Here is a 13,952-nt window from a genome sequence, read left to right as displayed (position 1 = left end):
TTCGAAGGCATTCTTAAAGTCAGCATTCATTAAAGCTTCATTTGAACTGTCTTCATCCGCTTGTATTTTTGTCCTTATTGACCCTATAAGTTGGGCTGCTTTGGCGTTGGCTTGGGCATCTAACCAGTCATTATTAGCTTTTATATATTCTGCGCTTTTCATTGCCTTTTGCATGGCTGCGTCGTTATTTTTACTTTCTTGTGCTAAGTTTTCATACTGTACGGTTTGGTTTTGCAACTGTAAAAGTTTTTCTGCCTTTACATTTGCTTCAACTTCTTTTTTATACTCATCGCTATCCATATATGTCTTCAGGGCTTTTTGTTTTATCTCTTCATCTTTCAGTACTTTATATTGAGTAGTATGGTTTTTCAAATTTATAACATCTTGTTCCATTTTTGCTACTTCTGCTGCTTTTTCTGACACTTTTTTCGCATATTCCTCTGTACTTAGTTCTTTCAGTTGTTCTTCTTTCTTCTTTTTCTCTACGTTTAACTCATTGAGTTTCTTTGTGTGTCTGTCATATTCTAGTTTCTTTTCGTTTTCACTTATTTGTTTCTGTATGTCTATGTTTGACTTTTTGACATCTGTTATTTGATTTTTGAGTGAACTCAAATTCATTTGACTTTGAGGGTTATAAGCTGTTCCGTCTGCAGCTCCACCATAGCCTGCCATTTTCGCTAAAAGTGCCGCTCTTAAACCTCCACTCTGTGCACCAATAACTCGGTTTAAAAGCATAGGGTTGCTTGACATTTGTTGCAACATAGTGGGGTCATTCATCATTTGTTGTTGCAACTGTTGTTGTGGTGTCAGTTTTACTATTGGATGTTTCAATGCTCTCTTCCTCTTACGTATATTCTTACGTAGCTTACGTGGCATTTTAAGTGAAGTTAAAAAGTGGTTTTTGACAGATGTTTATATGACACTTTTTGTTCAGCACAAAAAACTACTCGGTCAAAGTGTTGTCAGTTTTGTAAAATAACCGTCCTATCTCATTCTATAAGGGGGAAAGTCTTCTCAAAGTATACTTCCTTGGAACGCCTGTAACTTTTCCTGTAGCGACGATAGACCCTTACTTGTCCGGACAAAGTTATACTATTTTGAGTGCTCTACAAAAAAGTCAACGGCGACGACTCTCAAAAACCGTTGTGTAAAAAGTTTTACCGTTGGACAAAAAAGTATATATAGAAAACAAAAAACGTTTATAGTTCATTCAATATTTGAGATGGAACGGTTTGCCAACGGTAACTATTAAATAAAATAAAAAAATAGAGGGGTCTCCGTTGACGAAAACGGTTTATTTTAAACTTTTCTATGAGTAGTCCGAAAAAAACAGTTCATTTTTCATAATGGAAGGAAGAAAAAGTGTCGCAAACAATTCGTCGACTACCTCTGCAGTTAAAGTTCCTACAACTTATGTCTCACCATTCTCAAAACCCTTACAACCTCCTATAATACCAAAGCAACTTCCTCATACAATTCAGGGTCAATCAGACTCAAATTCGAATTCAAACCAAATTCCACCCAATTCTACTTCAAACCAACCTTCAAACGCACCAGAACAACACACACATGTCTCAACCTCTCAAACTACACAGCAAACACAAAGACAAACTTCCAATTCTGGTACAATTCCAATTGTACTTACTCATGAAGAAGAAGAAGAATATTTGGTAGAACCAGAAATAAAAGAAAGCGATATTCGTAAGGACGCAGTCAAGAGACTCGAACAATTCATGAAGAATTACCCACAAAACTTAAGCATTCAAGACACAAATAACTATTCAGATTTCTACAATGATATTATTGAAGCCGTCAAAAAATTTGAAGATAATGTTCAAAATCCAACAAACCTTTCAGAATTCTTCTTCAAATTGCTTCCTTATACAGCAAATATCATTGGTTTACAGTTCTGTGACGAGTTTATTCAAACATTCGGTCCCAGACAGCAAAGAAGTCTATACGCACGTCTGAAACTGTTTCATCCTTATCCACTTACATATAATTGGATTGAAGAACTTCAAGAACACGGAAAGGAACAACATTTCAAGTTCTATGTAGATGTTCCTCAAGGAAAGCTTGCTAAGACATTCACAATACAACCAAAACAATTCTATGAAGACTTTCTTCACGTAATTTCAACTATTGCTATGGTTGAGCCTGAAAGGGTTACATTCGGTCAAAGTGTTTCTCTATATAATGTTCGTCAAGGACTTGAGCCGCTTAAAATAGCCGAGTTTACCTCCTCCTCAGCACAGCTCAAATTGGACTGCGAATTCCAATTTGTTGGAAACTCCAAGTTCTCTCTCCATACACCATTCAACCAACGCATCCGTATCTTCATTGCTGGATATGTTGGAGACCCTATAACAAATGATGATGAAGAAGAAATTTCAGAAGAAGCAATGGAGGAAGAAGAAGAAATTTCAGAAGAAGCAATGGAGGAAGAAGAAGAGTCCTCCGAATTCACACCAGAAGACTAACAATTTTCCGAATAAAAACTTCATTTATACTAAACATCTTCAGGGCTAGAGGGCGCAACGCGCCTGGAAGCCCCACTACCTTTTTTTTTATCTTGTATATTAATTGAAAATCCATAAAACCCTAACAATATTTTTCTTAAAAAAAACTATAAAAATATAAATAATATTAATCGTTAAATAAAAATATTTGATATTAGAATTTTATTGGAAAAATAAAAAACTTAATATTTTAAAGAAATACTTAAATACTTGAATGTTTTAACTTTTACATTATCATATAGACTCTCAAATTATTGATTGGAAACAGTTTGAGGGTTATCAATTTAAAAAAAATTGTGAGTTTTTTAGATTTTTGGCAATGTTAAACGGTTAATTTTTTCTCAAAAAAATTATTTCGAATTTCCGAAATTTTTGACATTTTGGCTGAGAACTATAGTCTGCGAGGTACATAGATAGAATCAGTACCTCGCAGACTATAGTTCTCTATATGGCGCCGAAAAATTTTTGGTGAAATGTCGTCGCATTTCACCAAAAATTTTTCGGCGCCATAGGAAGAATTGGAGGGTGTGAGATACTATTACATGCTATAGTACTCACACCCTCCAACTCCCAATCAAAATCGCATAAAATTTGCTACTTATCTTCAGATTACCTCCCATTATAAAATATATCATTGCTATCTCATCGTCCTATACTTCCACCCTATTGTATTTAAAAATATAAAAATTTTTGATAATATATTTTTATATCTTGAATTTTCAAGCAATATATTCACAGATAATATAATGGGAAATCTATTTCAACCTAGCCTTAAAGTACCAAACTCCTGCTTGCATTCTCACTCACAAATATTAAACATCCATCTCCAAAAAATTAAATTCTTCACAATTTTTTTTAAAATTGAGAACATAAAAAACGTATGCATTCAATAATTTAAGATACTAACAAATATTACAAACTTCAAAATATCAGATATTAACGTTTTTCAATTAAAAAAATATCATTTTGCTTTTCAATTCGAACATAAATCTTAAATATTTTTAATTAATATCTGATTTACAGCATTATTATCCATTTATAAATCTGACAAATAAATGACAAAACCATCAGAAATAGTGTCACTTTCTGTCAAAAGTGAAGTCACGCTATTTTTCATGCACAACACAGAGGATGTGAGGAGATCGATTGTCGACGAGCTTCTGCAACACTCGAGGCCACAGCCAGAGCATTCAGTGTTAGAGGACATCCTCGAGCTCTGTGAGAGAGGGGAAGTTACAGAGAAAGAGCTTTCCTACACGAGTATACTGCGCGCCATCTGTGGCAAGGTCAGGTTGTATCATAAGACGAAATGGTGGAAGTGAACTCAAAATAAGAGTAATTAGGTTATTTTACCGACCAAATATATTTACAAGGCAAAATATCATATTACATGTCAACCTATTATCAGTATGTTTTGATAAAAAAATTTTATCAAATATCATATTAAAATTAATATCTATATCTATATCAATATCTACACTATAAATTTTTTTATTCAATATCATAGATTTCAAAAATTTATTTCAATTTTAAATTAATTTATGGTTTTCATCAAAATTGTTTTTTATTAAAAAGCATGTTTCACAATTTTTACGGTTTCTTTCAAAAGTTATAAAAAGAGAGTCAATAAAAATTCAACGCTTCAAGAAGGAATCAAAGAAATTGACGAAGTTCCAGAATTTTATTCAACAATTCTTAATCAATTAACAAAAACTATACCGAAACTTATCTTACCATCCAAATCAAATCACATTACATACGGAATAAACATTTAATCTTTTACCATTAAAATTATATTTATACGTTATTTAATTTTTTTACGTCTAAGTTGAATAGGATAATAGCCGAAGATAGAAGGTAACTATAGTTTACAAGCTAAGGAACAAATCAGCATTGAAACTAAAAAATAACGTATTTGAATAATTTCGTAAAAAATTAGAATTACTCGATATTAAGCATATTGCTTTTCTATCATATATGCTTATATTCTACAATAGTGTTACCAAACATCGGGCAACATCATACGTATAATACAACTTTTTCGTACTTCTTTATCGAATTTAAATAGAACTAAGTTTTTATTTTAAATAAAAGAGAAATAATTCTAATTTATAATCTCATTATTAATTTATTCTCATTTTAATATTTCATCGATTTTTATTATCGATATTCAATACAAATGAATTCATATTATAATAGTATCTAGTATAACTAGGTATTCTATCACAGTATTTCTTCAATTTATTATAATATTTCAGCATTTTTTAGTTTCAATGCTGATTTGTTCCTTAGCTTGTAAACTATAGTTACTTTATATCTTCGGCTATTATCCTATTCAACTTAGACGTAAAAAAATTAAATAACGTATAAATATAATTTTAATGGTAAAAGATTAAATGTTTATTCCGTATGTAATGTGATTTGATTTGGATGGTAAGATAAGTTTCGGTATAGTTTTTGTTAATTGATTAAGAATTGTTGAATAAAATTCTGGAACTTCGTCAATTTCTTTGATTCCCTCTTCCTCGCAATACAACTCCATATCATTAACTTGTATTTAAAGGCTTCCATATACAAAACTATATATAATGTTTGAAAGTTAAATCCAATCTTTTTCTATTTGTAAAAAAAATTGAGACCTAAACACAAGATAGCTTTCAGAAAATTATCTCATACCGAAATGGCTCACTAAAAAAGTGACATTTTTGGTGCCAATAATTTGATTTTTCTGATTCTTTCTATTTAGATATATTTATTTAATATTCATATTCCTTTATATTGCCTCATATTATTTCCCATTTTTAATCATATTATACAAATCTTTAATAATTTTTAATGTTTTGAGCTTCAAAATCTTGTTCTAACTATTTTCATTCATATATCCTAGAAAAAATTAAAAAGTTTTTTAGAAATAAAAATGTTTGTATGTAAAGTATTGAAAATATTCTAGATGAGAAGACATTCTCCAGAAGAGATTGATATTGATTGGCTTTGTGAAGCCATCACAAAATCAAATAATGGAGTTAAGTTAACTGATATTTGCGCGAAAGCTAAAATAAATCATGAAGGCAGAGTTATATATAATCATATTATCTTAAAGTATTCCTAGAAATTTCCAAAATTAACCGAAATATAACTGTACAGAATTACTATTTTCGAGATAAAATTCATATGGAAATACTAATTCATAACGCTTTATGTTATATAAAATTTAATTTATAAAAATTTCAAAATAAATCAAATTTAACACAATGAATATAACTGCAATCGAGGTTTTTGACGATTGATTCTTACGAGAAGTTTTCCAAACTTTGAGTTAATGTCAAGACATTAACTCAAAGTTTGGAAGTCTAATAAGGGGAATTGTAGGCTATGAGGTACTGATTATATATCAGTGCCTCATAGCCTGCAATTCCCATTAGAAATCGGAGAAATTTTGTCCGCATAACTTATGATGCGGACAAAGTTTCTCCCATTTCTACTTAGAATGAAAGGGCAAGAGGTATATAGGTACACTATATATCTCTTGCCCTTTCCTTCTTACCTAAAGACTTCCAATCTTATTTTTTTTTCAATTTTTCCCCTAAATTTAAATCTTATATAATATAAATAAAATGCATTGTAATAAACAGAAATTCATCAAAAGTGACAGCTCTCAATTTTTTGACATTTGTAAATTCTAAATTGAATGAGAAAAATGAAATAATACTAAGCATAATACAATATTCTAGATTTAATTATAATTAGGGAAAAGTTAGTTTTGAGAGTACTTTTCATAGGCATATAGAATGAAATCTTCTGAAAAATAATATCACATAAACTCATATTATTTTCTAATATATAACTATTTTATATAAAAATCAAATTCAATGATCTTAAAAGCGAAGGATAAACCTCAAAATTTACGAATATAATGAGTGAGAATATTTCATATGGTTTTATGATAGATAAGCATTATATTCCCACTCATTATATTCGTAAATTTTGAGGTTTATCCTTCGCTTTTAAGATCATTGAATTTGATTTTTATATAAAATAGTTATATATTAGAAAATAATATGAGTTTATGTGATATTATTTTTCAGAAGATTTTGTGTTCTTCTTCAAAATTTTATTTTTTATTAAAAAGAATCTTTACAAAATATACATTTACTTTAATTAATATTTAAAAACGTGCTCTATCAAAAGTTCCAAAAATTCAATATTTTAGCTTTTCTGAGGTGTCACTTTTGATGAATTTCTGTTTACAACAGCATAATATCAATCACAAAAATTAATGTTTATTTTTTTAATTAAAATTGCCGCGCTATTTAAGGTTGTCTGTCACTTTTTTGTTAGCCATTTCGGTACGAAACAATAGCTTTCAGAAAATTTTCAGGGACATTTTTAATCATTTTTTATTTATTGTAATATCTTTGTTATTAAATTTGAATTGTTTAATATTTGAATGTAAAGAATTGAATAGTAATAATTTTAGTTTTAATACATAGCTAATTGCTAAGCAAAATAACTAATTTATTGTAATTTTGACATGTAAACTAAAGGGGAATTTAGCCGGCCAAATATATGTCACTTTTTGACTTCACCTCACTTCCATCATTTCGTCTTATGACACAACACGTCTTGTGTTGTTCCTGTTGCCGTGAAGATCCCCATCTACTACGCCTCTAGCCCAGAGCAGTGGCAGTCGATCAACATACCAATGACAGTGAACGGCAGCAAAGTCTCGTCCTCGTGGAAGCCATGCCATGTGTACTCTGACGTCACACCATATGCTTTTGGCACTGACACAATGCCAATCAACGAGTACTGCTTGCCCATCACCACACGCAACTTCGACCCACTTCTCTCGAGCGCACTGTACGAGAGCAACAGTTACAACACATACAGCATACGTAACTCACATGTCACAGTGGAATAACACACCCTTCTGCTCTTGTGCTTGTGGCATCTCTTGCACTGTCTTCTCAAAGGGCATGCACGAGATGCTGAGCAGCTCACTGAACGCCACGATATCAGAGCCCTACTACAACTTCAGCAGCACAGAGCAGCAGTCACACACATTCACCATCGACTGCAACCCATCCGTCCTCACAAACATCCGTGCCACACAGGACTACGTCCCCAGTGGTGGATCCTCCAAGCAGTGGAACCAGCTGTTCGACGGCCCAATCATCTCCCTCTACGTCTACCAGCCACCAACGACATTCACACGTGACAACGCACAGCTAGGTATATTCACCATCACATGGGACTTCGTCTACAGCGGACCGTGCACAAACAAGGCCAAGACACTCATGAACGACTGGATAGCGAGCGACTGTGCGATCGTCAGTGGTGATGTTGGTGAGAAGAAGTACGTCAGTCAGCTGAACCTCAGCCGTACAACAGCTGGTAGTGTCGAACGCATGCGGGGACGCCTCGAGGTCATGAAGAGCGGTGCCTCCAGGAAGGGCATGCTGCGCTGTGGAGACAACATGTTCAGCCTGTACACAGAGAAGGACGCCACCAACAGGTACCCATCGTTCAGGGGCCAGTACATGAAGAATATGCTTTCTGGCATCAAGGACGGTCTCATCAGGGAGCAGGCGTCAAACGTCATCCGTAGCAGTGTTGCATTCGGCTCAGTCGACAACAAGACAGACGACTTCTCCGTCACAACAGTAGCAGCCAAGAATGATCTCATCAGCCTCTTCGAGACAAACACTATGATAAACGGCACGTACTTCGACGCTACAGACTCCATAGGAGCCAGAGTCACTTCCAACGATGAATACGGCATATTCAGCGTCCCAGACGGCAACAACATCCTCGCAGATGTATTTGTACGTGATACTACCACAGTCGAGCCAGGCATATACTGCTCTTGTTCCTCGTACGTTCCACGTAACGATATATCTGTTGTTTATTATCCAGATAGTACGAAATGCTTAGTAGCAGCCAGTAGCAGTGACGTCTTCACGATGGTTGTTCCTTTCTACCGTTACTGGGATTCGGTGTCATTCCCTTCGGCGAAAGACACCAACGCCATGCAGACATTCTCCTTCAACAGGGTGATCGCACTCGTCGGACAGGCGGTCCCAGAAAAGGGCGCAAAGGATACAGACTGCACACAGGTCGCAGGTTTCGACACCGGTGACATGGTAGCAGAAGGTACATACAATCAGACAGCAAGAACTATGAAAGCCGTAGATGGCCCCCTCTCATGCTGCATCAAGAACTCAATGCCAGTCACCATCCCACCAGAGGTGGAGAAGTTCGACGAGATAAAGGGCAAGTACACACAGTTGATGAGGGACCAGGCACAGGAGGACGGACTATTCCAGTCGATCATCTCGTGGGGCAAGAGCAAGCTCGCCAGTATAGGAAAGGCAGCAGTACAAGCTTTCGCAGAGGGTGAGGAGAACAGCATGAAGAACTTCACATTTGTCGGTGTAGGAGGAAGCACAGGCAAGGGTATCAGGGGTGGAACACTCGGCGCGGCTGAAAACACATACGTCGTTGTGGAGCAGAACAAGAAGCTCGACGGCCCCTACGTCCAGATGTAATGCATGAAAAATAGCGTGACTTCACTTTTGACAGAAAGTGACACTATTTCTGATGGTTTTGTCATTTATTTGTCAGATTTATAAATGGATAATAATGCTGTAAATCAGATATTAATTAAAAATATTTAAGATTTATGTTCGAATTGAAAAGCAAAATGATATTTTTTTAATTGAAAAACGTTAATATCTGATATTTTGAAGTTTGTAATATTTGTTAGTATCTTAAATTATTGAATGCATACGTTTTTTATGTTCTCAATTTTAAAAAAAATTGTGAAGAATTTAATTTTTTGGAGATGGATGTTTAATATTTGTGAGTGAGAATGCAAGCAGGAGTTTGGTACTTTAAGGCTAGGTTGAAATAGATTTCCCATTATATTATCTGTGAATATATTGCTTGAAAATTCAAGATATAAAATATATTATCAAAAATTTTTATATTTTTAAATACAATAGGGTGGAAGTATAGGACGATGAGATAGCAATGATATATTTTATAATGGGAGGTAATCTGAAGATAAGTAGCAAATTTTATGCGATTTTGATTGGGAGTTGGAGGGTGTGAGTACTATAGCATGTAATAGTATCTCACACCCTCCAATTCTTCCTATGGCGCCGAAAAATTTTTGGTGAAATGCGACGACATTTCACCAAAAATTTTCGGCGCCATATAGAGAACTATAGTATGCGAGGTACTGATTCTATCTATGTACCTCGCAGACCATAGTTCTCAGCCAAAATGGCTAATAATTTGAGAGTCTATATGATAATGTAAAAGTTAAAACATTCAAGTATTTAAGTATTTCTTTAAAATATTAAGTTTTTTATTTTTCCAATAAAATTCTAATATCAAATATTTTTATTTAACGATTAATTTTATTTATATTTTTATAGTTTTTTTTAAGAAAAAATATTGTTAGGGTTTTATGGATTTTCAATTAATATACAAGATAATTCATGAATGTATATATTTCCAAGTTTTTAAGGATGCAACACTTTTACATTTGTAAACTGTCAAAAATGAAGTCACACTATTTTCATGCATTACACTACTGCCACCTTCTGTGTTGCAACTGTGAGGGGGAAAGACTGCTTCATGAGGATGAGTTCTGCCTCCACCTCGTCCTCTCTATCTCCGTCTGCGTTGGCGTGCCTCACACCTATCCTCGCTGCCTGCATTCTCACCTCGTCCATGGAGTATATCCTCGTGATCCTGTTCGAGCGGACGACTTCCCCATCCACCACGCCAGACGCGGCTCGCTCTGGGAATGTGATATGCGCTTCTGTCGGCTTCTGTGGCTTGCTGTCCGTGCCTGTGCTCGCATCGTACACAGACAACCCGGCAAAGTCACTGCCACTCCTTGGCTTAATCTCCTTGAGCACAGCGCTTGTGATGAGTCAGCTGTACTTGATGTACATGGGGATGAGCCACTTGAGATTGTTGTCTGTCATGATAGAAGCCTTCTCAGCAGACATGGCCTCATAGCTGTTCCTCGTGACGTTGTACAGCTTCTTGTCACTGCCATTCTGTATCGAGATCGTGTCCTCACACCACGACGTTGGTGGCCTCAGGCCGAAGAAGACCATCGTGAGCTTGACCATCATGACAACACACCTGTCGACGATGACTGCGTCGTCCTTGTTGTTCACGATGCAGAGTGCGGCCCTCAGCTTCCTCCCTTCTATCACGCACTTTGCCAGCGAGTACAGCCACTGATGCTTCTTCAGGAGCTGTGGGAAGTTGAGATTGAACCACTCGCACTTTGGCTGGTTGTCCTGTCCGTTCTCCAACGCCGTGTACGTCCACACGCTTCTGTCGAAGTCGTATTCGTACGACTGGAGGACGAACTTGTACTGTGTGCTTCCATTAATGTCTCTGATGAAGACATTGAGTGGGTTGGTATCTTTGTTTGCCCAGCCATTCTTGTCTGCCAGCACTCTGAGCCTGCAGTCGTTGACCATCTTTGGCATGCTCTCGTGTTCCAGTATTGTTGCATCTTCCACGAAAGCAGACACGTGTGGCGACTTCTGGTTGAGAATGCCAGAGTTGCCTGTCATCATGAGGAAGAGCACGTCCTCGCCGCCATCCCTCTCCTTCTTGAAGAGGTCGGCACACATGGAGAGGCAACGGAACGAAGCAGAGAAGCGTGGGGACGTGACAGTGAGTGCCTCCTGTAGCTCGTCGAACACAAGTGTGTACTTCATTTTGACGCCCTTCACCTCTGGCTCTGCATTCGTGAGTGCTCTGCACATCATCTCGTATGTCCCACGAGCATGTCGACGAGTAGGAGGTTCGACTGTAGGAGCTCCTGCTTGAACCTCCTCTCAGTTTTCTCCCTCGCCTCCTTTGTCATATTCTTAGTGACCTCGTAAGGGGTGTTCATTATGTAGTGTTGTGCCTTCTTCTTCCAGAACATCCCCTGTGTGTTTCCTCTTGTGTTCGACGCAATGAGTAGTGTTGTAAGACGAGTTACGGAAAGTGAGGTGAACCGATAAAGTGACACTTATTTGGTCGGATAAATTCCCTATATATTTACTTGTCAAAAAAAATCAGACTTTTTTTGCTTTAAAAAATTTAAAAGTTAATTATTGAGAACGAAGGTGAAAGGAAATGGATATCTCTTACCTTTCATTCCCTCGAGAAAGTTCAAAAACTTGGGTGCAATCAGTTCTGATTGCACCCAAGTTTTTGAACTTTGTATAAGGAATTGTTGGCTATGATGTACTGATCATGAATCAGTACATCATAGCCAACAATTCCTTCGCAAACAGTGGGAAACTTTGTCTGAATAGTTTAACATTCAGACAAAGTTTCCCGCTGTCAGAGAGGGAATGGAAGGGTAAGAGGTATATATATAATGTATACCTCTTACCCTTTCATTCCCTCGAGAAAGTTCAAAAACTTGGGTGCAATCAGTTCTGATTGCACCCAAGTTTTTGAACTTTGTATAAGGAATTGTTGGCTATGATGTACTGATCATGAATCAGTACATCATAGCCAACAATTCCTTCGCAAACAGCGGGAAACTTTGTCCGAATAGTTTAACATTCAGACAAAGTTTCCCGCTGTCAGAGAGGGAATGGAAGGGTAAGAGGTATATATTCATAATGTATACCTCTTACCCTTTCATTCCCTCGAGAAAGTTCAAAAACTTGGTGCAATCAGTTCTGATTGCACCCAAGTTTTTGAACTTTGTATAAGGAATTGTTGGCTATGATGTACTGATCATGAATCAGTACATCATAGCCAACAATTCCTTCGCAAACAGTGGGAAACTTTGTCTGAATAGTTTAACATTCAGACAAAGTTTCCCGCTGTCAGAGAGGGAATGGAAGGGTAAGAGGAAAAAAAAAAAAAAAGGTAGTGGGGCTTCCAGGCACTTCGTGCCCTCTAGCCCCGAAGATGTTTAGTATAAATGAAGTTTTTATTCGGATAATTGTTAGTCTTCTGGTGTGAATTCGGAGGACTCTTCTTCTTCCTCCATTGCTTCTGGGAAGAAGCCTTCTTCTGGGTCGAAAACATTATATAATGTGTCGCTTTTCACAAATTATATATGTTTTCATGTTTTGTCACTTTTCTGTCACTTTTCAGGTAAAAACATTTTTATTATTATATATAAATGAATTTTACAAAACCACCGTCACCGTTCTTTGGAAATAAGAGTAGATGTAAAGATATTATATTGAGAGAACTTAAGAAACTACCGAATGGTCTAATATTTGTAGATTTGTTCGGTGGAAGTTTCTATATATCCCATTTGTGTCATACAATATTCCCAGACTCAAAGATTATATGCAATGACTTCGACAACTATATGGACCGTCTCAAACATATACCAGACACAAACAATATATTGAAAGAGTTAAAAGAAAAGATACCTATAGGTAAGATGGAACGTATACCATTAGATAAGAAAAATATTGTGAGAGAGGTTTTGAAAAAAGCAGAATATATAGACTGGGATAGTATATCTGCTAGACTATTATATAGTGGTGCTATAAGAGTTCATGACATTGAAACACTTATGTCAAAAATTTTATATCTTAACTATACAAATGTTTTCAAAGAGGACATAGAAAAATATATTGAGGGTATAGAGTTTGTGAGATGTCATTGGACAGATTTGTATGAAAAATATAAAGACAAGGAAAATGTTTTCTTTATAGTGACCCGCCGTTCTATAACACATGGGATTTTCAATACCAAGTAGACTGGACTTTGAGAGACTCTTTAGAAACTTTAGACGTTTTACATAACCATCCATGCTTTTACTTTACATCCGATAAAAGTGGTTTGGAAACCGTTATGAGATGGTTAGAGGACATACATGACTATGAGTTTATATATGACAAGATAGAATATGAGAGAGGTCCTATAAACTGGAGAAAGTGTCACAATAAAGAAATTTTATTAGTAAGTAAATGTGGTTTGAAATAGGACTACTTGTTTTTAGGTTTTTTCCATTGTGTCATTTATTTATTTGACGTGGCAGAAAAGTACAGAGAATATGAAGATGAACCAATGCCTGCAAATGTTCAGTATATGTACTCGTAAGAGATATTTTTATCTAATATTAAATGGACGCACAGAACTTAGCGAATGCACAGCAACCTGGACAACCAAACCCAGAGAATATTCCAAATGAAGTTAGAATACAAACTGCAATGGCAAACTATGGTCAAGTGCCAACAGATGTACAAATGCAAACTGCCATGTCAAATGACGCTGCGTTAGGTTTGCCACCATGGTATGCAAATATGAGATGGAAAGAGTTTTATACAAACCCTGAAGTGGGATATAAACAACTTTATGCAGATGACGCGAACACAGGAGTTGACCCAGAATATGTTTTCTACCAGAGGAGAAACAGAATGTATGAGCTCC

The 13,952-nt window shown here is 35.8% G+C and overlaps 6 protein-coding genes across 6 annotated transcripts, besides 10 other annotated features; 5 read left to right on the top strand and 1 right to left on the bottom strand.

Moving 5' to 3' along the window:
• Positions 1-29: 29 nt before the first annotated feature.
• TVAGG3_0094900 (protein of unknown function, DUF4106 family) lies at positions 30-876 on the bottom strand (the record flags this gene model as incomplete). The annotated part of the gene is made up of 1 exon (XM_051222570.1): positions 30-876. A coding segment is annotated over one exon (847 nt), but the record flags the coding sequence as incomplete, so codon positions are not given.
• A 470-nt stretch (positions 877-1,346) lies between these two features.
• On the top strand, positions 1,347-2,480 carry TVAGG3_0094890 (attachment subunit-related family; the record flags this gene model as incomplete). Its single annotated transcript, XM_001281156.2, has 1 exon — positions 1,347-2,480. One exon carries the CDS (start codon positions 1,347-1,349, stop codon positions 2,478-2,480), a length of 1,134 nt encoding a protein of 377 aa, XP_001281157.2.
• Positions 2,481-3,634: 1,154 nt separating this feature from the next.
• TVAGG3_0094880 (uncharacterized protein) lies at positions 3,635-3,841 on the top strand (the record flags this gene model as incomplete). Its single annotated transcript, XM_051222569.1, has 1 exon — positions 3,635-3,841. The coding sequence occupies one exon, from the start codon at positions 3,635-3,637 to the stop codon at positions 3,839-3,841; it is 207 nt and encodes a 68-aa protein (XP_051107555.1).
• Positions 3,842-4,018: 177 nt separating this feature from the next.
• Positions 4,019-4,067: a mobile genetic element.
• Positions 4,019-4,067: a terminal%2Cinverted (terminal inverted repeat of ISTv2 transposon ID:TVAGG3_0094870).
• A 744-nt stretch (positions 4,068-4,811) lies between these two features.
• Positions 4,812-4,840: a mobile genetic element.
• Positions 4,812-4,840: a terminal%2Cinverted (terminal inverted repeat of ISTv1 transposon ID:TVAGG3_0094860).
• Positions 4,841-5,852: 1,012 nt separating this feature from the next.
• Positions 5,853-6,059: a mobile genetic element.
• An 82-nt stretch (positions 6,060-6,141) lies between these two features.
• Positions 6,142-6,178: a mobile genetic element.
• Positions 6,142-6,178: a terminal%2Cinverted (terminal inverted repeat of Banshee-A3 transposon ID:TVAGG3_0094840).
• A 555-nt stretch (positions 6,179-6,733) lies between these two features.
• Positions 6,734-6,771: a mobile genetic element.
• Positions 6,734-6,771: a terminal%2Cinverted (terminal inverted repeat of Banshee-A3 transposon ID:TVAGG3_0094830).
• A 520-nt stretch (positions 6,772-7,291) lies between these two features.
• TVAGG3_0094820 (uncharacterized protein) lies at positions 7,292-9,067 on the top strand (the record flags this gene model as incomplete). Its single annotated transcript, XM_001295468.1, has 1 exon — positions 7,292-9,067. One exon carries the CDS (start codon positions 7,292-7,294, stop codon positions 9,065-9,067), a length of 1,776 nt encoding a protein of 591 aa, XP_001295469.1.
• A 921-nt stretch (positions 9,068-9,988) lies between these two features.
• Positions 9,989-11,245, top strand: TVAGG3_0094810 (uncharacterized protein; the record flags this gene model as incomplete). Its single annotated transcript, XM_001288423.2, has 1 exon — positions 10,025-11,245. The coding sequence occupies one exon, from the start codon at positions 10,025-10,027 to the stop codon at positions 11,243-11,245; it is 1,221 nt and encodes a 406-aa protein (XP_001288424.1).
• Positions 11,246-11,677: 432 nt separating this feature from the next.
• Positions 11,678-12,412: a mobile genetic element.
• Positions 12,413-13,645: 1,233 nt separating this feature from the next.
• On the top strand, positions 13,646-13,947 carry TVAGG3_0094790 (uncharacterized protein; the record flags this gene model as incomplete). Its single annotated transcript, XM_051222568.1, has 1 exon — positions 13,646-13,947. A coding segment is annotated over one exon (302 nt), but the record flags the coding sequence as incomplete, so codon positions are not given.
• Positions 13,948-13,952: the final 5 nt, after the last annotated feature.

Source organism: Trichomonas vaginalis, chromosome IV, assembly GCF_026262505.1.
Source record: "Trichomonas vaginalis G3 chromosome IV, whole genome shotgun sequence".
Classification (NCBI taxonomy): Eukaryota; Parabasalia; order Trichomonadida; family Trichomonadidae; genus Trichomonas; species Trichomonas vaginalis.
This window is presented reverse-complemented; position numbering and strand designations above follow the sequence as displayed.